The 25,361-nt window shown below is 45.2% G+C and overlaps 1 protein-coding gene across 13 annotated transcripts in view; it reads left to right on the top strand.

The window, feature by feature from the left end:
• Nucleotides 1–25,361, top strand: part of LOC147123103 (LIM domain-binding protein 2) — a 547,106-nt gene that overhangs the window by 435,765 nt on the left and 85,980 nt on the right. For 7 of the 13 annotated variants that reach the window (XM_085966645.1, XM_085966624.1, XM_085966673.1 and 4 more), the window contains 3 exons: nt 4,145–4,267; nt 14,373–14,456; nt 16,136–16,300. In XM_085966645.1, coding sequence (XP_085822771.1) covers nt 4,145–4,267; nt 14,373–14,456; nt 16,136–16,300 — 372 coding nt within the window. The remainder of the gene's footprint in view (nt 1–4,144; nt 4,268–14,372; nt 14,457–16,135; nt 16,301–25,361) is intronic. The other 6 variants (XM_085966709.1, XM_085966713.1, XM_085966683.1 and 3 more) reach the window with 2 other exon arrangements.

Below are 25,361 nucleotides of genomic sequence, written 5' to 3'. Positions count from 1 at the left end.
TATTTGGACTTTCAGAAGGCTTTCGATAAGGTCCCACATCAGAGATCAGCGTGTAAAGTTAAGGCACATGGGATTGGGAGCAAGGTATTGACTTGGATAGAGAACTGGTTGGCAGATACAGGAAACTTCGCGATATCCGGCACTGACGGGACCGGCGTGATGCCGATCTATGAAAACTTCCGGACAGACCAGCGCTAATGTTGAGGGATACGGAGGTTTTCATCTCCGTATCTGACAACAAACACTGTTGCTTAGAAACAGCTTGTAAACAGTCGGCCCATACCTTGGAAGCGTCTCTGTAGCTTAGCAACAGCTTCAGAGAGGCTTTCCAGAGACTGACTGTTTAAAAAAATGCTCGGAGAAGAAAAAAAAAGAAAAAAAAACTAACAAAACGGCTGCTGATTTCTGCCGTTAGATCGAGGTTTCCAGCCATACAACCTCTGGATAAACCAAAGTTTCCTGTAGAAAGCAAAGAGTTGGAATAAACGGGTCTTTTTCCGAGTGGCAGGCAGTGACTAGTTGGGTACTGCAGGGATCGGTCCTTGGACCCCAGCTATTCACAATATATACTAATGATCTAGACAAGGGAACTGGATGTAATATCTCCAAATTTGTAGACGACACAAAGCTGGGTGGGCGTGTGTGTTGTGAGGAGGATGCTGAGAAACTACAGGATGATTTGGACAGGTTGGGTGATTGGGCAGAAGCATGGCAGATGCAATATAACGTGGATAAATGTGAGGTTATCCACTTTGGTGGCAAAAACAGGAAGGCAGATTATTATCTGAATGGCAATAGATTGGAAGAAGGGGAGTGCAACGAGACCTGGGTGTCCTTGTGCACCAGTCGCTGAAGGTAAGCATGCAGGTGCAGCAGGCGGTTAAGAAGGCAAATGGTATGTTGGCCTTCATAGCGAGAGGGTTTGAGTACAAGGACAAGGATGTCTTGCTGCAGTTGTACAGGGCCTTGTTGAGACCACATCTTGAGCATTGTGTGAAGTTTTGGTCGCCTTATCTGAGGATGGATATTCTTGCCATGGAAGGAGTTCAGCGAAGATTCACCAGGCTGATACCTGGGTTGGCAGGAATGACGTATGAGGAGAGATTGGGACGATTGGACTTGTACTCGCTGGAGTTCAGAAGAATGAGAGGGGATCTCATTGAAACTTATAAAATTCTGGCAGGACTGGACAGACTAGATGCAGGGAGGATGTTCCCGATGGTCAGGGAATCCAGAACCAGGGATCAGAGTCTAAGGATAAGGGGTAGGCCTTTTAGGACAGAAATGAAGAGGAATTTCTTCACCCAGAGAGTGGTGAACCTGTGGAATTCTCTACCACAGAAGGCAGCAGAGGCCAATTCATTAAATATATTCAAGAAGGAGTTGGATATATTTCTTAAGGCTAAAGGGATCAAGGGGTATGGGGAGAAAGCAGGGACAGGGTACTGAACTTGGATGATCAGCCATGATCGCATTGAATGGCAGAGCAGGCTAGAGGGGCCGAATGTCCTACTCCTGCTCCTATCTTCTATGTTTCTATGACTGATTATGAATCAGCTTTTGCTGATATTTAAGTAACAATTTCAGTTAACTTTTAAAAAAATCAATCTTTGATGGTTATTTTAGGGAATAGAATTGTAGGATTGCGTAGCTTCAAAGGTGCTCCTGTTGTATATTTTAATTATTGATGACTTTCCCTGCTGCATCTTCAGGTGAAAGAACTGTATTGTGTAAATTATTTATGATTCACGCTTAAAATGCCACAATACAAAGTGGCACCTGCCAATTCAATTGATATTGGTTGTGTCTCTCACTGTGGAGAACGTGATGTGTGGAACTGAGTTTCACTAATGTAAGAAAGTGTGGTCCCCACTTAATCAGTTTAATATAATAAATCAAAAAGAAAATACTGCAGATGCTGGAAATCTGAAATAAAAACAGAAAATGCTGGAGATACTCAGCAGGTCAGGCAGCATCTTATAATTATATAATAATCACTTCATTGTTTAAACAATAATGTTTACAAGGCTCCCCTGTCCAGCCCTGTAATTAACCATTTCAGTGGATTGCACGTGCTGACGTGACATATGCCAAAGCGATCACTTGCATCATATCCACTTCTTTCGATCAGTGTCATTGGGATCTGTGTCAATTTGTTTACTATTTCGAGCACATATTAACTTCACTAAAGTTCCCCCTCAATGATTTATAAGTTGATTGGTAAGATCCCAACTAATGAAAGCAACTGTGCCTGCAATGGTTAATTAATCCATATCTAAATAGGTTTTGATTCTCAGGTTAGCAGTCTGAGTCATGTTGTAAACAAAGGATTTAAGTTTTGTACCCAAGTTAAGATGTATGGAAGTGTTTTCATTACTGGGCATGCAGTGTGGTGGTGCAGCTCCAAGGGGCATGTGCACAGATCTGTCGTTCCTCTCTCCTTCCCTACATGATGAGTTCCCAGGGTCGATAATTCAGGGAAAGTGCTGAGTGACAGTTAAGTGCATCCTCACAGTCAGCAAAGAACAGTCAGCAGACAGGTCATCCTGAGCTGCTCTCAAAAGACTTATGAGAGCATATGAGGCTGGTTACTTAGAGGCAGGAGCAATTTAAAAGAGTTTTTGAATCCACAAAGTGGACTCTCTTATGAATGCAAACAGTCCACACTTCTTAAAATAATTTTTAAAAATGGGCATTTTCACAGTGAAATATGGCATAATGTTTAAAATGATTAGACACAGAGATAAAAGCAATTTAAATTTAAGCTCCCCTGTTAGCATAGTGAATAAAGGCGCTGCCCAGAGCAGCATCAAGTCATACAGATTAGAAGATCCCAGCTTTGATTCCCCATCTGTGCTGAATTAGCTGTCTCAGCTGGGGTGATATAAATTGGCCTCAAATCCCTGAGCCAAGGAGGGGGAAATTACCTTGGATTCCCACATGCAATTCTTAACCAGTCACCATTGCTGGAAAGTGTGCATGTGTGAACAGAGTCCGACTCAGCTGTGAATCCATCCCGAGTCAAATAGTTTGCCAACACTAACAGTTCACATGGGGAGTGGCCACTTGGGCGAGGTACTGGAGGACTGCTGGTGCTTGTGGGATAATGCCCCAGAACGAGTTAGCATCTTCAGGGAAGGAGGGGAGAAAATTGGCAAAAATAAATACACTGAACTAACATTGATCAGGTCTTTATTTAGGAAGGGATAAAAACAAGGGAGTGGAATTAGTGCAGTGTCCTTTCACCTCTAGTACCTGTTTGAATCCAGCCCAGATTGCTGAGAAGAAAGGCTCTTCTATTTCTTGGATATAAAGGTCCTCTGTGAAATGGGTTTGTGCAGTCTCAACCCATTTCTTAGAGTTTGTAAATCCAAGATGCAAAATTGTCCCTCATTAGCATGAAATTGTCCATCTCCAAGAGCCCACAAGGATGTCTGGTATGGAAACTGAAATTGTCAGTTGGTGCAGTCGGTGAGCTAAGGTTGGAACTAAGGGACATTATTGGAGCAGAGTGGAGGGAGATTTATTTTACATTCAAAGGTGTTATACATAATCTGACAGCGTACGACGATACTAGATACCTGAAATGAGATTGTTTTTTATATTCCTGAGCACAAATTCACCCCAAAAATATGTTGATAGAAAGTGTTAAAAACTGAGATTTTAACAAAAAATGTTAACTTTTCTGGTGCAGTGTAGTTGTGCCATGTGATGTGCTGAACGCTTGCTAGACTCTTTCTTGCTGATCCTCTAGAGACCATCTGTGCTGGGAGCATTGATTATAACGCGTCTGCTGGAATTACATCTTTCTGGTTGCCATGCCAACTAATCAGCTGGTTCCCGTTGCCATGGTAATAAAATGTCACAGCTCAGAGAACCGTAACAGGAATTGAGCAAAACAGCAAATGTTTTCTTAATTGTGACCCTCTAATATCAAAGATACTTTTTAAGAACAGGATGAAAGAGAAAAGCTGCCAAGTACATAAATTAGTCAAAGTTTGGTGAGAAAGCCCATACTGTTTGATTTTAAGGCTAAATGTAACATTTATTTGTTCCTTTTGTTTGAAAAGTGCTCATTTATGTAATTTTCTTATTCTTAACTCCTTCTTTCCTTCCTTTTAAATCCCTGATGCCAATCTGATAGGTTTGTACCGAAGGGAGATTGATTCTGGAGTTTACATTTGATGACCTGATGAGAATAAAGACGTGGCACTTTACCATCCGGCACTACCGGGAGTTAGTCCCACGCAGCATTCTTGCCATGCATGTAAGTAACACCCTTTCATTGCTCCTGTGAAGCAAAATGCCACTTTTCTGTCAAGATCCAGGATAACAAATGGATGCCCGACTTATAAATACTCCTGTGCGACCCCTTAAATGTGCACAAGTCAAATTCCTCATAAATTATTACCAATAACACAGGGATATCACCTGATGATTTACAATGGTTTCTTGACCTAACAATATGGGGAAAAAAATGGAAAATAAAATAAATGCAATTTAAGAAAAACACTACGGCCTAGAAATTGAGTTTTGGCGCAGCCAGGGCTTTAGCGCCGGAAGTTAGTGCCGGAGCTAAGTCGCGCTGGTCGGGCCCAAAATTCAATAGTTCTGCGCCCAAACGGCTGCCGGCGCTGCTGAGAGCTGTTTGCGCCTGAAAACTGGCGCAACGCGCTGAATTTCGGCGCTATTCCGGCGCTGCGGCGCCCGCTGCGGTGCGGCAGGTTCGGGAAGTGCAGGCCTCCTCCTTCCCTTAAGGAGGAGCTGCCTGCACCCGGCCGCGGCCCGCGAAAATCTTTTTAAAAATGAGCCCGGCACCTCGGACAAGTGCCGGGCTTGCTTCTGTTCCGGGGGGGTGGGGGGGGGAAGTCCGGGGAGGGAGCTGCGGCCAGGCGGCCGGCGGGAAAGCGGCCGGCCGCCGTGGGGCCTTTAATGCGCCGGCGCAAAGTCATGTAAGACTCTGTTGCCAGAGTCTTAGTTGCGGCTGCCACGGGCGAGGCGGCCGCAACTGAATTTCGGCGCTGGGGCCCGTCGGCATGGCAACCGGGACGCTGCGCACACCGATGACGTCATCGGTGCCGGCGCAGCGCTACCGGTCTACCGCGGCGGAAGGGCCCCAGGCAATTTCGGCGCCGGCGCCAATTGCAGCGCTAGGCCCTCTAGCGCCGCAAAATCGGCGCTAAGGGCACTGAATTTCTAGGCCTACAACTCCGATTTGCCTACTTTACACATCAAACGTACTTAATTGGCTGTAAAGAGCTGTGGGATGACCTACGATCGCGAAAGGCGCTATATAAATGCAAGACTTTTTTAATATAGTATCTCTTTACACCGTGAAACTGATCATAACTTAACACACATCATAGAGTTTGCCTACATGGTTGTATCTCGACAAGTGCTATCTGATTCCCTAATGACAAAGCCAATGAGTGAGTTACAATCAGATTCGGAACTAGAAATCAAATAAATTCCACACTGGTTAAATACTCTGGCCTAGAAATTCAGTTGGGCGCGCCAGCCGTTAGCGCCTTAGGGGGAGTAGACCTCGAGCGCTAGGCGCTTATCGCCCGGGCGCAGCGCGATCTGCGCCTCTCCCCAACTTCAGGACACATTTAGCGCCGGCGCAAAGTCTTAGCGCGTGCCCTGCTGCGCGCGCAGATCATGACGTCATTTAATAGTGCAACGCCCTTTGTGCGCCCCAAACCGGAACTTCACTCGCGCCGGCCCATTGTGCGCCGGGCGTCCCGAGCGACTGTGAAGTGGAACGGTACACAGGCCAGCTGGGCCGGGGGGAGTGCTAATTAAAGGGCACTTACCCAGCAGTATAAAGGCCAGCCATTTTGCAGCATTCACTCTTGTGCAACGGTTTTTTGGACAGAGACCAAGGAGGAGAGTTTACTGGTTTGGACCAACACTTGGACAGGTATTTTTGGCTCAGGCCAGAGCTTACCAATTATCTTTGCCTTCATTCAGAGCTCAGTGTTTGCCAGCATATAATGGGGGCTGCATTGGGTGGCAACGCTGAATTTCAGCCTTATGCCAGAAGGGCTTACAGACGCCGTGAGAGAGTGGCAGCCCTGGCTAGACGCAGAGGGGGCAACAGGCGTCGCCAACTGAGGCCTTACCCACGCAGGGTATACCGCCAGCAGACCTCCTATCTGACCATGTCTGCCGCGATGTGTGTTAGGAGGCTGCGATTCCGAAGGGAGGTGGTTGCAGACATCTGCCGGCTGCTTCAGAGAGATCTGCAGCCACAGCTGATGCGCAGGACGTCTCTGTCGGTGGCAGTGAAGGTGACGGTGGCTCTCAACTTCTATGCCTCCGGCTCCTTCCAATCCGCTACTGGGGACATCGCTAACATCTCCCAGTTCGCCGTGCATTGCTGCATCCGCCAGGTGACCGAAGCCCTTTTCAGAAGGAGACATCAATTCATCTCCTTCCCCATGACCCTGGACAAGCAGCAGCAGCGTGCAGTGGGGTTTGCAAGAATAGCGGGCTTCCCCATGGTGCAGGGCGCCATTGACTGCACGCATGTGGCTTTGCGGGCACCTCTTGAGCATGCCGAGGAGTACCGCAACCGGAAGGGCTACCATTCCCTCAATGTACAGCTGGTGTGTGACCACAGGCAGCGCATCCTAGCTGTCAATGCCCGCTTTCCAGGCAGCAGCCACGATGCCTTTATCCTGCGACAGACAACTGTGGCTGACATGTTCCAGGCACAGCCTCCCCCAAGAGGATGGCTTATCGGGGACAAAGGCTATCCTTTGTGTACCTGGCTCATGACCCCGCTCCGCGCGCCCACGACCCCTGCTGAAGAGGCATACAACGAGAGCCATCAAGCGACGAGGAACCTCATAGAACAAACAATCGGCGTGCTCAAGCAACGGTTCCGCTGTCTCGACCGCTCCGGGGGAGCCCTCCAGTATTCGCAGGATCGAGTCTCCCAATTCGTCGTCGTTTGCTGCATGCTGCACAACCTGGCTATCCGCAGGACTCAGGCACTGCCACCTCACGTTGGACCACCACCTCAGGAGGAGGAGCAGGAGGACGATGAGGACGAGGAGTACCAGCCCAGGAGGGACGCACAAGGTCCAAGGGCCGCCCGTCGTCAGCTTATTGAACGTCACTTCTAGGCCCCCTGTCAGGGAATGGCTTGTGCCAATGATAGAACATGATTGCAGCCGCTCCGCAAGCCCTCAGCCGGTTAAGGCAACAAACACTTCAAAGATCAAACATGGACAATGTGAATAAATAAAATGCTTTATTGTACAAACTCTGGGCCCTTCCCACATGAAAACCAAAAACAGATGAAACCCCCAAAAAACACTCAAACACATTACTCGCTCCCACAACCTGGGGAGGATTAACAAAATAGGGCAACTAAAATGGCCGTCATTCTCGGCCTTCGTCCAAAACAAACATCACATCATCGGCCTTCAAAAAACAAACATCCAATTCTCGGCCTCAAGAAACAAACACAAATGGCCACACATTCGACTATTTGGCCCGCTAGGCCAATGCCTTGGCCATCTTTGGGTGGCCCCTGCCCGCCCTGCTGCTCCGCCTCAAAGTAAGGCCATTGGCTGCTGCAAGGCTGGGGGCAGGCTCCTGAGGGGCACATGTCGTGACGGCAGATGCCCTTGGGGGTCGGCCTAGTCGAGGTCTGGCCGTCGAGCGGCCGGCTGTTGATTGCTGCAGCTGTGGCTGGCCAGCATCAGTCGCTGCAGCAGCTCCTGGCAGCTCCACTGGGGGAGTGGCAGTGGCGGTTGTAGGAATGGCAGCAAGCTGGCGGATGGCAGGCGCTCGCTGGTCGCCTGAGACACTGGCACTCGCCCGGGCCAGCACTGCAGCATGCGCACCAATCTGCCGAGGGACAGACCGATGTGCTGCTGCAGCGCGCCGGGTGCCCTGGCGATGCCTGGCTGACACAGCGAGTGTGGCAGCAGTGAGTGCCCGTGTTGACCTGTTCACTGACCGCAGCAGAGCAGCCAGTGACTGGACGGCACCACTAATCACCTGGCCAGTCGCTGACAGATCTGCCCGGTATTCCGCCCGACTGGTGGCCTCTAAGGGCCCGAACTTGGCCACACTCCGAGAGAGGGAATCGATGGACTCAGGCAACCGTGCCACTGCCGCCATGAGCTCCGTGTGCCGGCGCTCCGAGTCCGCAGACAAGTCTTTGAGGCGTTCCATCTCCTCGGCGAAGAGCATCTCCTGACTGGAGGCCGGACTCTCCCTCTGGGGAGAAGGCCGCCGAGCTGGCCGACCCTTCCTGCGTTGCTGGAGGCCGCTGGGCCCAGCAATTGGACTTCCCTCCGACGCATCCCCCCTCTGGGGAGAAGGCCGCCGAGCTTCCACCCCCCTCCCGCCTTTCTGCAGCACGCAGGTCCCAGGAGCTCCCCTCCCCTTCGACACTTCCGCCACGCTGCCCTCCAGGGAAGACGTGTCCCCTACATTGGCCTGGGTGGCCGCGGCTGAGGGTTCCCCTGATGGGCCGCCTTCCTCTTGCTCCTCCTCCTGCTCCTCCTCGGAGGGTCTATCACTGGCAAGTTGAGGGACCTCCTCTTGACCATCTGAAAGCAGGAAGGCACAAGAGTAGCTTTAGAGTGAGGAGAGGGCGTCAGTGCGGGATGCATGAGTGGTGGCATTCAGCGCATTGGTCGGACAGTGGCAAAGGATGTAGATCTGATGCGCAAGTGGGACGAGAGAGGTGCAAAAGGTGATGTCCTTACCATTGCTGCCCAGAACAGGGTCGGCATCTCCACATGCAATGGGCCCAATCACCCGGCCACCCATGAGGCGCTCCACGCGATGTTGCAGGTCGGTGAGTGGCTGGATATGGGGTCGTCCTCCCCCGGTCGCAGTCCGGCTCTTGCGATTATTCGCCAGCTTGGCCTGCAAGAGAAAGGACGGCCTCTAAGTACAGTGTGTCGCCGTGATCTTGTGTGCACTGCCTCCCATGGTGGAATAGCCTGGCCAGTGTGTCGCCGTGATCTGGTGTGCAATGCCTCCCATGGTGGAATAGCTTGGCCAGTGTGTTCAGTGCAGAATGTGCAATTGATGCTCATGCCTGTGCCATAGCTGCTGGATGAAGGCTGGCCATTAGAGCTTTCAGGTCCCTTTGCCCATAATGTGAGGTGCACATGCAAGGATGAGGAGGTCATTGGAAAGGGTACTCACCCTGACAATGCGTGTGAGGTCATTTAACTTTTTGCGGCATTGGGCACCGGTCCTGGGGACGTCGCTGTTGGCTGACAGCTTGCTGGCGACATGCCTCCAGGCTCTCCTGTAGACGCGGACCGTTGCCTTCTTGCCATTGTCTGGGTACAAAACATGGCGCCTCTTCTCCACAGCAGCAAGCAGCACACTCAGATCACGCTCTGAGAAGCGCTGCGCATGTTCACGGGCCTTCTCCATGTCTTCAGGCGCTATTTGGGTCCAGCAGCAGTGTTCAGGCCTAGCTGGAGGGCTCCACTATCCAGGGCGTGGCAGCAGACACAGTCGACCCTTCCCCCTTAAGAGCTGGCCGGCGCCAGGGTGTCTGCTGTCAATCACGAGATGGCCGCACCTGCGCTGCGCCCGGCCTCGGCGCTATCGATCACCACCTCCGGCTTAGCGCCCAAAGAGAGGCATCCAGCAGCAGTTTTAGCGCTCGCCCGAACTAGTAGGGCGAAGCTAATGAATATCGGAGAAGTGACCTAGATTTGGCGGCCGCCGCAAACTTTAGCGGACGCCCCACTTTAGCGCCCCAAAAGTGGCGTCAATGAATTTCTAGGCCTCTGTTTGTAATACTTTTGCTATGGGCGATCATATTTTTAAGGGGGCACCTCCATCTCGTGAAAAAGTGACAAATTAATTTTATTTGTTTGTTTGCCAATACACAATGTGAGGAAGTAAAGTAATTGCATCTGTTCCTTGTAGCATCATGTTGACAGAAATTAACCTGACTCTCCTATCTCAGCTCCATTATTCCCCAGCTCCCCCCCCCAAAAAAAGTTTCCAAAAATACTTTTTCATGAAGACAATATACTTTTAATTATTACCTGTATTTTGTTTATTTAGGGTGAGAGACCATTTGGTAATGTCCCTTGTTCATTACAGTGTTACTAATTTATAAATATGTATTTTTATTTCCACAGCTCTTGGACTAAACAATTGTTGTAGGTTTATACACAAGCCTTTTAAAGGAAGTTTTTGTAGTGTACAGGTGCTCTGGATGTACTATTTTGATTACAATGAACCGTGGTCATCAAATGTCAGAAAAAATCTGTGCACTCAAAAGTCTGAGATTTGTAACAGTTACCACTATTATTTTAATGCTTGTGTATGTCATTGGTGTACAAGATCACCTGTAAATGTGCCTCTGTCTCTGTTCGTGCACTGAGTGTTAATATTGTATTTGTTTATGTAAATATGTGGTTACTGCATTGCAAATGAACCATGGCTTGCGTTCTCATTGTCATTAAGTGTCAGTGGAGTACTCTTGTCTCTGAGTCAGAAAACTGCATTCGAGCACCACTAAGATTTGAGTGCTGCATTGTGCAATGTTTTGGATGAGATGGTGAACTAACACCCTCTCTGGCCAACATTTACCTGGGACCTTCATGCACCCAAATTGACTGCACTTCAAAATATAATTTAGTGACTGGGAAATGCTCTAGGATGTCCTGGCACAAACTATAAATTCAAGTTCTTTTTCTGTTTCACTCATGACTGTCAAAATTAACTAGAAATAAGAGGGGTTTTTTTAACTTTATATTTGCACATTTTGCTCAAAAGGCATTTGAAGCAAGAAAAAAGAGGGTGGTTTACTTTTAAAAACCAACTCATAAGTATTTATTAGTATAGCTCACTCTTAAGTATCATTGGTTTTACTTGATGACTCCTTTGACATCCCACAATGTCCTGCCTCTGCACTAGCATTAAGAATGGTGGATCAGCCAAAGAAGCAGAAAGAACCTCCATGATTTTTGTCAAAAAAATAAACAATTAGCATTCCAACAGCAAAGATTGCAACACCGGTGAATTTTAGTATGTATTTGCAACAATGAAGACTGCATTGTAAAGTCTGGTAGAGTGTTTAGATTTAAAGTTTATAGGAAATTATACCATTTTGAATTTCAGCAAACTACTTAACTGCATTCTGTTTTAATTTTACCTGACATATTATGCTTTGTGACCTCAAACTTGTTAATAAAGAGGAAAATGACTCAGCTTAATGTTCTTACACCTGAGAAACATGTCATGTTTTCATGTCTGCTATTTATCTCTATAATCAAGATACTTTTGTTTTTTATACATATCTATCTACACCACAGTTACGTGGAGAAAGAGCTTTGCTTGCTCCATAAACCCTGTCAGTTTACTAAATTTTTAGACCGCGTGAATTTTTGTTATAATTTGGAATTGAGCCAGGCTAAATAGCTATCTAGCCCATATCCCAACAGCCCCAGCTTTCAAGCCACATGGGAAAGTGGAACACGGAGTAATTACTGAACACTGTTGCAGGTTTCCTTATTTAAAATAATTAGATGTGCAGCAGAATCCATTGAAAAAGAGACTGCTAGTTTTGCTTTTTAACCAGGCACTGCTGCCATCAGCATTTAATGATCTGCCTGACACATCACATCTCCCTGAGCGGATACTAGCTGGTGTGCTCTCTGTAACATATTGTTTCACAACTTGCAAAGGCATCAGTAAATCAAGGCACATAGGCAGCTATCAAAAAGAAAGACAGAATGAATTACTGAATCATGATCAAGAGGAGATTCCTCTCCTCACCCCCCTCACCCTAGTGGATTCTGCCGGATCTATAGTGGAATTTGGCCGTGGACCATTAAACATTGATATTAATCTAAACAAATTGCCAGAAAGGCAGGATGTTTTTCATGTTCATATTCATTATCTCGTGATTGTATCATTGCGCAGTGCATGGCCTCATTCAACCACTAGTTTCCAGTTTCTTGACTTACCCATTCTATTACTTATCTTCAATATTTTGCCAGTGTTTTAAGTAATATGGGGGGCAGAGAGGGAAAGAGAAAAGCTCACTGTAGTTGTTAGATGCAGAAACTGGTAGCTTCAGTTTCAAACCTCTGATCCTTATATTCTGCAATATTACCAACCGGTTTTGTACAAAAGACAGACAAATATATGGAAAAGCGACCACTCCTATCGATAAGTTAATCTATGAGGTGTACACGCTACACATTTACAGAATAAAACATAGACTCAGCACTTTTGATGTTTAAATTTCAGGAAGTAGAATATTAAATATTTATCTGAAAGTGGGTGGATGTATGCATGTACAGGGACAGTGAAACAGCAGCTATAGGATTAGTGAACATTTTGATGTATTCAAGATTTCCCTCTTCCTCTCCTTCCCTCTGGGCAGTAGACACTCTTCCACACTGGTGACTGAACTGTTGGGGTAATGGTTGCACTGTTGCTTAGAGGAAACTTGAATTGTGTCAATTTTAGTAAGTCTTTGAAAATCAGTGCTTGTTCTTTTGTTTAAAGGTTAGTTTCATTAGCTCATTAGTCCTGAATTATCAAGTTAATGTAGTGAATGTGAAGACCAGTTCATTTTCAATAGCACACTACAGTTAATTGTTATTAAGTCAATGACCAATTTTCAACAAAATTATATTCACTTATCTTCCACCATGAATTCTCAGGGAAGTATTTGTCAAACTATTTACAGTAGTTGCATTTTCTTACGCACTTTTAAACTTATGGCCCTGAATTTCCGATCGGAGGCTTCCTGCGGGCGGATGCCTCCAATTGGAAAAAATCTATGAACTTACCTGTTGATTCCGAGGCTTGCGATCCTGGGCCTCTCCTCTTCGAAATGCGCAAGCACCCATAGGATCACGTGGGCCAGGTGAACCAATGAAAGAAGGGAATCCCCCTTCATACTTTTGACAGTTCTGTATGCACAGAAATGTCAAAAGTATGAATGGGGATCACATTTAAAAACACACTAAAACATTAAATAATTTTTTTTTAATTACATATTTAAAATTAATTAAAATGACATTTAATTAAACATTTTAAATAAAAATATAATTTTGGGGTAATTTTTAAAAATGTTTTTATGGTATTAAAATTAAGCTTACCTTTTTGAAGTGTAATTTTAATTTATAAATGAGTTATCAAATTTCATTTTTCTATTTTTTAAAACTCTTAAACAGGCGTAAGGCCTGCTTTTACCAGGTGTAAGAATTTGACAGGCATTCAGCAGGCGGAAGTTGTGCAAAAAGCGCAACTCTCCAACCGCAGAGGCACTTTTCTTGTGCATGTGGATGATCTGTCAAGACTCTTGACAGATCGCAAGTGCCGGTTTTTAGCGCATGTGCTTCGCATGCCTGAAACCGGCACTTGCACGCCCCCTATGGGTGCGTACGTACCTCGTACCCACCCGTAGGGGTCGCAAAATCTGGCCCAATGATTTTTCTAACCAAATTATTTTACACTGTTGTTACTCTTAATTAGCAGTAATTGGGATAGATTGTTGAAGTAAATGTCATGCAGCAAGTTACATGGTGACTAATTTGGGCGAATACATATTCCCCAGTAAACCTAATTTAAGAAAACTGTAAATTGAAAATTCTTTTGGAATCTCACTTAACAGAAATACCCACTGATCAGATTTTCATTTAAATGGTCAACAATTACTTCTAAAAGATGATATGGAAAAGCTGAGTATTTTTCCTGATCATGAATGAGCGATAGCTTATTTTATTTTTTAAAGTAACTTTAAGGTTATTCTACAAAGCTAACTAATGCTCAAATTCAGTGAAATGAGTGTGGGACAATTCCATAGAACGTGGACTCTGTGTTCACATATCAGTCATTCCTGAGGAGGGGCAAAAATCTGGCTTCACGGCCTTTCCATTCAACATCATGATGGACTTTTCAGTCGGGTTATTGAAAGTTTCAGTTCATTACGTTTGTAAAGCTAGACTCCAGAAATACTACCATTCAGGTGAATTGATAAATAGTTCATTCTGGCTAGATTAAGCAGGATGCATGCATTAAGGTAATCATAAAAGTCTACTGTTTACAAATATATTTGACCTCGCAATCCCCATTATTGAAGGATTAGTGTATAAATGCAGCGCATGGTATGGCACTGAGCCATACAGATTAGGAGGATCCCTGCCAATGTAAATTATGATGTCAATAGGAGCACTACAGTTGGCCTTTGGGGAAAAGAATACTCAATCTTTAACAGAATTCTATTAGGTACCATTTAAAAAATAGCTTCTGATCTGTGCTGTGAAGATAGCTGCTAATGCACTTGTTAGCTTGAATGTGACTTGCTTTTGTTTTGTCAGATATTGTAAGTTCTAACTTTATGCTTTTTTCAGGCACAAGACCCTCAGGTGCTGGAACAACTGTCCAAAAACATCACTCGTATGGGGCTGACGAACTTCACCCTCAACTACCTCAGGGTAAGATCAGTGAACTACAAATCCATTTGATAAATGCCAAAATAAAAATCATTTTCAGAGTCAAATCCGAGTTCCCGCATCTATTATCTTCATTTGAAAGATGATTACAACATCTAAAGGTGGGTAATCAGCTTATTTATGCAATGAAGATGGAACTAACAGCAGGAAGTATGTATAAATTGTTGGGGGAAAAACACATGTTAATTTTACAATGAGGGCAATATTTTCTTGCATTATTTTCATTAGCCTTAAGTGCAGTCCTAATAATTTTAAATAATGTACTCCAGATTTTTGTATTACGTAGAATATCATTTTTTTAAACAGAAATTATTGAAAAAATACAAACTATTAGCAATATCTTTGTTAGCGCCGCACTTTTAGCAGTCAATTATTTGTATTTTTTTATTGTGTTTACATTTACATTGTGCTCAAAGTTATATTTTACATAGTGTTAAGCTACTGAATTTATATTGAGCAGATGTATTTGTACTAACTAACCAAATCTTACAATTCATTATGAATATTGTTTATCATCTAAGTGATGATTACATTGTCCATAATCAATCTGCACATTAAATTATGACTTTTAGAACAGTAGCGGTAAATGAAATAGGATCTCTAATTGAATAAGATGAATAGGAGTAATGTCATATAAATTTGCTATTTTTGAAGAGGTGAGGATAGAGAGCTGGATTTTTCTTGGCCATTCCGTCCGAAATCGATCGAGGAAAGGGAAAAATAGAGCAGGAAAGCCTGCTGCCGGATCCTGGCCCCTGAAAACAACGGCTGAAATTTTTCTTTTTGCCCCACCCAAGCAGGGAACTCGACTGCCTGACCCTTGACAGCGGGGGAGCAGGTGGCGAGGGTAGGGGAACAGGCTAATTTCCTTGTCTTGCTGCCACAGTACCGCCGACCCCAGGTAAGTCCAATACAGGGGTGGCAGCGGGAAGACAGCTGATGGACCTGATGGAGGGAGAAAGCCTGGTAGTAGCCACCTCTCCCTTTATTCTCTGCCCAAGGCTCCAACAAGGTTGATGCAGGCTCATTCTGAGCCTTTTTACAAATTTAAAAAAAAACTCTTCGAGCACTTCTGCCACTGCAGTGGATGTCCCACTACAGCCCTGCGAATTGTCACTACCTGGCCGTAGCGGGCTCCTTCTGTGGGATGTACATTCCACCAGGAGCCTGCCCTGCATCTTTAATTCGGCCCAATACGCCAAATGACAGCGTTGCAGCAACAGGCGGAAGTCCCGCCTCCAGCAACGAAACTACCTGGAGGAAAAGTCAGACCATATTCTCTACCGTAGGCCAGAAACAGTAGTCTAGATTTTCTACTGTTGGCCACCCATAGTAGTGGCATTAAATCAAGAAGCCAGTTGTGGAAAATGAATAGGTGTACCATCCCACCAGAAATCCACCGACCTTGCGCCATGATGTAGTTTCCAAGAGGAAGGAAGCTCCTACCTCAAACAGGTGGGAGCTTCATTTGAATATTAATGTGAAATCAGAGTCCGGAATTGCTAGGGAATCATCCGTGGTGGTAGCTTATCTAAAGGGCACAGGTAAGTAACTTAAATCTCAAAAAAATGTCGTTCATTTTTGACCATTTTGGTATTTTTTTTTCTGTGGCACTTCTCATGAGCCTTCGTGCCAATTGTTCAATTTTTTTTGCCCCCCAGCACCATTACTGCAACCAATGGGTTTCTCAATGGGAATTCCCCTATCTGAGGTGTTTGGAAAAAGAAGAAGAGGACCTACAGAGGGATGCCAGGCAGGTCAGGCCGCACAAGAGGTGCTCTGTGCCCACCTGTCAGGGTTCTGACACCTGCATCTGCAGACAAATTGTGAACATAACTTACTTTGATAGATAATTAGTGCATGTGGCGGCCCTGCTTCCTAAAGGAAGCTGGGATAGTAGACTCGATGGCACCACTAAGATTTGTGAATGCCGAATAACCATCCTCGGAAGCACTACAGTCAAGTGTATCATGCTTTCAGTGGCACTACACAAAAGAGAGGCATGCCAGGGTGATCAGCAGACAGCACACCCAGGTTGGCCACACCTGCCAAGATGCCACCAACCACATCTGCAGGCCCTGGCACACCTACCTGTTAATGACTGTGGAAAACTGTTTCCACTGGGTCTGGGTCAGCAGAGAGGCAGGTAAAGAGCTGTGGCTGGAATACAAAATGCAACAGTTGTATAAAGCTCTGGTTAGACTGCATCTAGAGTATCACGTTCAGTCAGAGCACCGCACCTCATAAAGGATATATTGGCCTTGGAGGGGATGCAATGCAGATTAACCAGAATAATGCTGGGGCTAAAAGGTCTAAATTATGAGGACAGGTTGCATAGACTAGGTTGTACAGGTTGTATTCCCTTGAGCATAGAAGATTAAGAGGTGATCTAATTGAGGCGTTTAAAATTATTAAAGGAATTGATAGGGTAGATAGAGAGAAACTATTTCTTCTGTTGGGAGAGTCCAGAACAAGGGGGCATAACCTTAAAATTAGAGCTAGGCCTTTCAGGGGTGATGTCAGGAAACACTTCTTCACACAAAGGCACAAAGGATAGTGGAAATCTGTGGCTCTCTTCCCCCAAAAAAGCTGTTGAGGCTAGGTCAATTGAAAAATTTAACATTTCAAAATTGAGATTAATAGATTTAGGCAAGGGTATTGAGGGATATGGAACCATGGCGGAACAGGCTCAAGGGCGGCCTACTCCTGTTCCTATGTGTCATTTTCGTAGGAGCACCTACAGCTGTCATTCAGCTTCGGGCTGGCGCCTCCAGTGGCAGTAAAAGTCAGCTTGGCCTGAAATTTGGCTCCATCTTGCAGGAATGCAGAACTATGCTGTGGACAGATGATCATCCTTGCAGCCACCTTCACTTCAAGGAGTTAATTGTTAGTCTGCTCCGTCATTTGCCTGCACATTCATGCCTACACCTTGGGTTTCCTTTCCTTCATTTTTGCCTGTCGCTATTTAGTACCTCCCCAATCAACCTTATCAAAGTCTGCTAATAGGTTGAGGTACTTTCTGAGCCCTTCCAAAATTTCTGTCCTCCTATTCTGACACTCATCCTTAATTTGCTTTAAATTTCTCTTATGCAGTTTCCACTCCTATCGTTCGTGTGCTCTCTTCACCCATCCAAATGTGCACGTGAAGCTATGCAAATCAACTGACCTCAGAAAGTTGGGTGCAAACAGCACACTTCTATTTGAGTCTTTCTAAAACCTGCCAATAACTATTCCAGTCTAGACTGTTCCAATTTTGGATAATCTAAAGTAACTAGGAAAAAAATATTGCTCGGCAAGTATATTGCACAATCATTTAAAATGGTAACTTTACAATATTGTTTTTAAAGGACGGTGTTATATCACTATGGATTAGGATGACTGTTTCTTCAAAAACATTGACATGTTACTCACATAACTTAACCCTCTGAGTACCACTGATAAGTTTACTTAATGCACTATGTACTTTCTATGGTTAGGAAGTCATAGCCATGTTGAGGCTTGTCGCATTTCAGGACTTTTTGATCTTTTTTTCTGCAAAGATAGGGAGGGATGAGGCTATGGAGGGATTTGAAAACAAGGATGAGAATTTTAAAATCGAGGCATTGTAGGTTAGCAAGCAAAGGTTGATGGGTGAACGGGACTTGGTGTCAGTTAGGATACGGACAGCAGAGTTTCGGATGAATTCAAGTTTTTGGAGGGTGGAAGAACAGAGGCCAGCTAGGAGTGCATTGGAATAGTCAAGTCTAGGAGGTAACAAAGGCATGGATGAGGGTTTCAGCAACAGATGAGCTGAGGCAGGGGTGGAGACGAGCGATGTTACAGAGATGGAAGTAGGCGGTCTTGGTGATGGAGTGGATGTGTGGTCAGAAGCTCACCTCGATCAAATAGGATGCCAAGGTTGCAAATGGTCAGGCTTAGCTTCGGACAGTGACCAGGGAGAGGGATGGCGTCACTGGCTAGGGAACAGTGTTTGTGGCAGGGACTGAAGACAGTGGCTTCGGTCACCCCAATATATAGTTGGAGGAAATTTCTGCTCATCCAATACTGGATGTCCTTCAAACAGTCTGACAAATCAGAGACAGTGGAGGGGTCGAGAGTGGTGGTGGTGAGGTAGAGCTGGGCATCATCAGTGTACATGTGGAACCTGACGCGTGTTTTTGGATGATGTCGCTGAGGGGCAGCACGTAGTGAAAAATATGAGGGGGCCAAGGATAGATCCTTGGGGGTCTCTGAAGGTAATGGCGCGGGAGCGGGAAGAGAAGCAATTGCAGGTGATACTCTGGCTACGACTGGCTAGATAAGAATGGAACCAGGCAAAGGCAGGAACCCAGCTAGAAAACGGAGGAGAGGCGTTGGAGGAGGATGGTGTGGTCAACCATGTCAAAGGCTGTAGACAGGTTGTGAAGGATGAGTAGGGATAGCTTACCACTGTCACAGTCACATAAGATGTCATTTGTGACATTGATAAGGGCCGTTTCAGTGTTGTGGCCGGGGCAGAAACCTGATTGGAGGGGTTCAAACATGGAGCTGTGGGAAAGATGGGCACAGATTTGGCAGGCGACAACAGGTTCAAGAACTTTGGAGAGGAAAGGGAGGTTGGAGATGGGGCGGTAGTTTACAGGGACAGAGCAGTCAAGGGTGTTTTTTTTAAGGAGGAGAGATGAGCTTGGAGAAAGCATGAGGGAAGATAGGAGAGAAACTAGAGAAAGATGAGAGTTCAGAGCTAGGGCAGGGGGGATCTTGGGGTAGTTTGGCTTGGGGGACTAGGAAGGGAGGGAAGCAGCAGAGACAGCTGAACGGATGGTTTCAATTTTCGTGATGAAGAAGTCCATGAGCTCCTCACACTTGTTGGAGGTGAGGGTGGAGGAGGCAGGGGAAGAGGGGTTTCAGAAGACAGTTAATAGTGGAGAAGAGAAGCCGGGGTTTATCTTTGCATTTCAGGATGATCCTGAAACAGTGTACCATTTTGGAAGAGGAGAGCAAGACCTGATAGTGCCATGTGTGGTCCAGCCAGATGTCCTCCATAAATGATCAAGTCTGCATCTCTTGGATTTAAGGGAGCAGCGATGAGGGCCGTACCAGAGAGAACGACCAGGTTGAAAGACAGTAATTGTTTTACTGGGGACAAGGGTTTGTAAGTGACTTGTGGAAGTGTAAGATATTGGGCAATATGGATACACCCTTGCATGCAAGCCTCTCAGACCGCTTGTGGGAGTATCTAGCACCACTGTACCCAAGAGAATATCTACAATAAGAACCTAAACTTGTAACATGCATACTTATACAACAGAAAACATGTTAAAAGATAGACCTAACTTTTAATGTGACTAAGTTAGTTTTTCCAAGTCTGATCAATTGGCTGTAAAACAGAGGCCTGAAATCCCTGAGCCTTTGATTTCAGTGTAAGTGCCAGGATCAGCCCACTGGGAATTAGGAAGAGTGGGATTTCTCCCTTCTGTTTGGTGAGCTGTAGGCATCTAAAGTGTAGACGTGGTTTTCTTGCCTGCCCTTAGAGATGTTGGTGTTTTGATTTCTGAACAGCCCCACCGGGACATTGACCATTAGCATCAGAGGTTGTAGGACCTGGTCCTTTATGAGTATTGTTGGAGCTTGTGTTATTGTGCGTGCTGGTCTGGGCATCAACCTGCCACAGACATGTTAGGCAAGTTGGAGGGGTGCTGGGGTCATAGTCCGTTGTGAGTAGTGCGGCAGGGCAATACATGGGGAGGGAAGTACTTTTAGTTGACTGGTCTTTTGTTCTGTACCTCTGTCCTCCCTAGTCACCAGCCTTCCTGGCATTAAAAGCAACATTTCAGCTTCTGTCTTCCCTGGATGGGGGTGGGGAAATGCAGGGCATGTTCAGTCTTTCAGGTATCGTAAGTTTTGGGGGGATGGGAGGGTGGTGGCGGTTGTAGGGCTGAAGGAGGTTACAGAAATAGAGGGCGAGGCTATGAAGGGATTTAAACACCAGGATGAAAATTTAAAATTTGAGGCATTGGGTAACTGGAAGGCACTTTAGGTAAGCAAGCACAGTGGTGATGGGCATCCAGGAGAGCATTGGAGTAATCAAGTCTGGAGGTGCCAAATGCATGAATGCAGGTTTCAGCGGCAGCTGGGCTGAGATAGGGGCAGAGGCAGATGATATTATGGAGGTGGAAGTAGTCAGTCTTGTGATGGAGAAGATATCAGATCAGAAGCCCAGCTTAGGGTGGACCTGAGACCGGAAAGGGGGATGCTGTTGGTGGCAGAGATACGAAGTTTGTGGCGGGAGTCAAGGTGTTCCCAATATTCAGCTCTCTCAAGACTGGATGTCAGACAAACAGACTTGCAACACTAAGGCAGTGGTGTGGTCAAGAGAGAGGTGGTGAAGGAGTAGTCATGGATATCACCACTGTACTTGTTGAAGCTGACCTCACATCTAAGGATGATATTGCCAAGGTGCAGTATAAAAATGAGGAAGAGGAGGGGGCCACAGATAGATCCATAGGTGATTCCAAAGGTATGATGTGAGCGTAGGAAGAATAACAATTACCAGAGATGCTCTGGTTTTGATCAGATAGGTAAGAGTGGAAACATGCAAGGGCATTTCCACCGAGTAGGATACAGGAGGAGAGTTGTTGGAGGAAAGTGGTGTGATCAATTGCAGGGAGGTCGAGGTGGATGAGGAGGGATAATGCACCATGGTCACAGTCACAGAATGTCATTTGTGACTTTGGTTAGGGTTGTTTCTCTGCTGTGGGAGGGGCAAAAAAATTGGAGGGATTCAAACAGAAAGTTGCAGGAGAGATGAACATGGATGTGGGAGGTGACAAAACCTTCAAAGACTTGAGTGGGAAGGGTCATTGGAAATAGAGCAGTAGTTTTCAGGTACAGGGGTATTGAGAATGTTTTTTTTTAGGAGACAGGTGATGATGGTAGTTTTGACAGAGAGGGAAACAGATCCCGAGAAAAGGGAGCCACTTACAATGTAAGCTAGCATGAGGACCAGCAAGGGAAGTTTGGAAGTCAGGAGTTTAGTAGGAATAGAACTGAGGGAGCATGAGGCGAGTCTCATGGGCAAGATGAGTGTGGAGACGGGAGAGAAAAGAAAGAGTGTGCGATAAAGTTGCCCAGGAAACTAGCGATGAGGGTTCAGTGTGGTTGCGGTTGGGGGGGGGAGGTTTGGCTTGGAGGGCAAGGGAAGGGAGAAACATCCGAGCCAGCTGAATCAATGGTCTCTATTTTGGTGACAATAAAAACCATGATCGGATTTTTGTTTGGTCAATTAATGCATAATTAGTGGTTCAACTTTGTAAATATTACAGGGAATTTGCAGCATGCACCACCAGAAAATCCATATTTAACAACATACTGACTAAAAGAGCACAACATTATTTTGGTGTCTGAAGCACTTTCCCAGGAGAGTGAATAAGGAACACTGGACATACTCCGGTTCAAAATCAACAGCAATGTGCAGTGCTTGTTCTGCATTACCCAGTCTCCATTCTGCATCTTACTGAACTATTTTTACTTCTTTAATTTCCCCAAGGTAATCTAGTGACCCTTCATGACATCCAACACCAACAATTTGTGTTATTTAACTCCAACTCGATGCATTTCACCATAGTTCCACAGCTGCAGCAGCACAGCGACAGTCAAGTTCCATCATATTTAAGAATTTATATCTTCCATCTTGTTCTTAATCAAATATTCATCCGACTTTCTTTTTAAAGGCTATTAATACAGTATTGCATTTGATGGGAAAGTATTCCACTGCTCTGTGGGGGGGAAATATTCTAATCTCGAGTCTCACTTGAGGCTTGTTGATTCTGTAGTGTGGAAGTTTTATCTCTGGTTATTCACCTCCCTCAAGGGATTAAGTAAATAAATTAGGTAGAGCTCAAGACGGTGTAAATTGTACATGATGTGTTAAGAATGAACGAGTTCAATGGGCTAAATGGCCTTTTCTTGCTCCATATTTCCTTAAGTTCCTGTCAATCATTTGAGGATTATGATATCTTTTATTGCACTGAAAATACTTTGCACTTTACCTGATCACTCAGAAAATAATGCAAGTAAAAAAGTTATTGTAGACATTCTACTTTGTAATCAAAATTCAAAATTGACATTTCACATGAGTAGATTTAATAAAAAGCATGTGATCCCTGTGTTCTGAAAGCTGTAAAAGAGTCTCAGTGTTCAAAGGGTTAATACTGGGCAAACTTTTCATTATCACTGAGAAACTGGCTTCCTGCAATACAGAAAAGTAGCATCAGGGATGTGTTTTATTTTGTTTTTAAAAACATAATAGTTAATAGAGGGCGGACACTCAGTTCATCAAACTTGTACTATTAAAATTGTTATCAAAGAGTTCAGTTGTACAGATGAACCCTACCAGCCCTTTTGCAGGAAAGTAACTGCCAGTAAATCCAGGAAACTGGTGGTTATCTCAATATATTTCACAGGAAAATTACAAAGAGGATGCATGTAAGCCAGATCTAAAGGCAATTCTTAATATATTTGTTAAAATATTTGCAATGTTCGTTTTTGGCCTATATAATGTTGTGCACTCACATGGGGGGCAATTTTGATGTGTAGCTTACATCAGATGGGCGGTGGACGGTGCAATCAGGATGCTCGCCCAATGCCACCAGCGATAGGCATGAACCATTTTGATGGTTGGGCACCATTTATATTTGACAGGCATGCTGCATGCGCATTTCCAGCGCTGACAGGCAGTTGGTTGATCGGGAAGTTCGGGCGGGAAATCCAGCAGTCCATTGATAGGGCCAAACTGGCTGAGGACCCTTAAAGGGTGAGGCCCAAGATACTTAGAAAGAAAGAAAAACTTGCATTTATATGGCGCCTTTCACGACTACTGGACGTCTCAAAACACTTTACAGTCAATTAAGTACTTTTGAAGTGGAGTCACTGTTGTAATGTGCGACACGCGGCAGCCAAATTGCCCACAGCAAGGTCCCACAAACAGCAATGTGATAATGACCAAATAATCTTTTTTTTTGTTATGTTGGTTGAGGGATAAATATATGCCAGGACACCAGGGATAATTCCCCTACTCTTCTTCAAAATAGTGCCATGGGATCTTTTACGTCCACCTGAGAGAGCAGACGGTTTAACGTCTCATCTGAAAGACGGCACCTTCAACAGAGCGGCACCTCCCTCAGCACTGCACTAGAGTGTCAGCCTAGCTTTATGTGCTCAAGTCCCGGGAGTGGGACTTGAACCCACAACCTTCTGACTCAGAGGCGAGTGTGCTTCCAACTGAGCCACAGGGGAGGAGAGTGGGTGGGGAAAATAAGGAAATGGTCTGGCGGATTTTTATGGATGCACAGGCACAATCATTGCTCATCCTGGCCCCAAAATATCCTCCACCAATCTTAAATTAGTCAGTTTCTGAATGGCCTCCAGAAATCCCTATAATGGATGCTGGTTTGGCCCCATTCTGTACGGTTTCAGTGGGCACGGTTAATACAGTGCGCTGACAGATGAAAATGGCATTGCGGTCCTATCTACATAATGACCCAAATTGGCATAGTGTAAAAACACTCATGTCTGTTTCCGGCAGGTGTGAAGGCCACTATTTTGCGACCTGATCCAAAACGATAGTGGGCGGAAAGATAGCGGGCAGATTTTCTTTTTTAGCAATTTTGGTCTCACTACCGTCCTATTCCAGCTGAAAAATAGGGTCGTAGAGTAACCAAAATTGTCACTCTTGTGCTCTGCCTGTGTATCTGCTAGACCTTCAGGGAGAGGATCTCTGAGGACTTCCCAAAGGGGGAAGGAAGAGTCAATCCGCAACAAGAAATGATAGACTTAAATTTTCCTATTCTTCAAATGTTTATGTATTCTTCCTGTAGTGTATGTACTTTGCAGAAGGAACTATATTCTGCAGCCCCTGTATACTGCAGTACCAGTAGTGACCACCCCTGTATATAAGCCTGTGTAGTAACTTTGCATAGTAGTTCCAGTTTTGTCTCCACTCAGTAAACACCTGTTGTAACCAACTCCTGCAGTCCGTGTCTCAATTACACACGGACATAATACTTCCCTTAAAAGATGTAAGGGTCTCTGTCGCAGATACTCCCTGTGAGAAAGTGTTCTGTGTTCTAACATTGTTTTGTGGTCTCCAGCTGCATTTTAACTGTTCCTGAGCCTGAAAGTAGTGCCAGGTTTTTTGAGGATCAGTGCATATGTATAACTTAGGGGCTGTGTTGGATTTTTAAAAACTTGGCTGCTAAAACCTCTTCAGATTCTATCATTGCAACAAAGGTTACTCAGCAGCACTACCACTGAACAACACATCCACTGCTTCGATATCAGTGTTGGGAAAATTCCACTTGACAACTTGCACATGTTCAAGTTGCTTTTCAGCTTTGGTAACTTGCCTACTCTGGGAAGAGCACCATCACACTGCTCCATCTGTCTTCAATCCTTCCTTGTATCTTTATCAGGTTTCCTTTGGCTTCTGATCCTTTCCTTCCCCTATCCTAATTTCCTGTCATTCCTAAACGTCTATTTTATCCATTGTTAGATTTAGTTCAATCTGTTTTTAGTTCAAGTTACTAACTTTGGCTGGAGGGTGAGGTTGTTCTCACACATATCGTAACAGCTAGCTTCAGAATGGCATTGGCCAAGACCTGGGAGCAGGTTGTGTGTGTGCTCTCTTGGCCAGGATATGATGTATGATGTGAGGAGATGTAAAGAGCAGAATGAATGATCCAGCAGCAGCTTCACTCAAAGAGCTGCAGAGGAAGACTGCATGTACAGCAGATCCATTTAACACCATTAATATTCAAACAGATAAATCATCTTTTTTGTTTAGTCACTTATGTTGTGTATGTGCCTTTAAGAGAAGAACTGATTCTATACTACAGTACCGGCAGTGAC

This window comes from Somniosus microcephalus, chromosome 2 (assembly GCF_052327205.1).
Source record: "Somniosus microcephalus isolate GS21.2 chromosome 2, FLI_Smic_1.0, whole genome shotgun sequence".
NCBI lineage: Eukaryota > Metazoa > Chordata > Chondrichthyes > Squaliformes > Somniosidae > Somniosus > Somniosus microcephalus.
The sequence above is the reverse complement of the archived record's forward strand: the minus strand, read 5'-3'. Positions and strand labels throughout refer to the sequence as shown.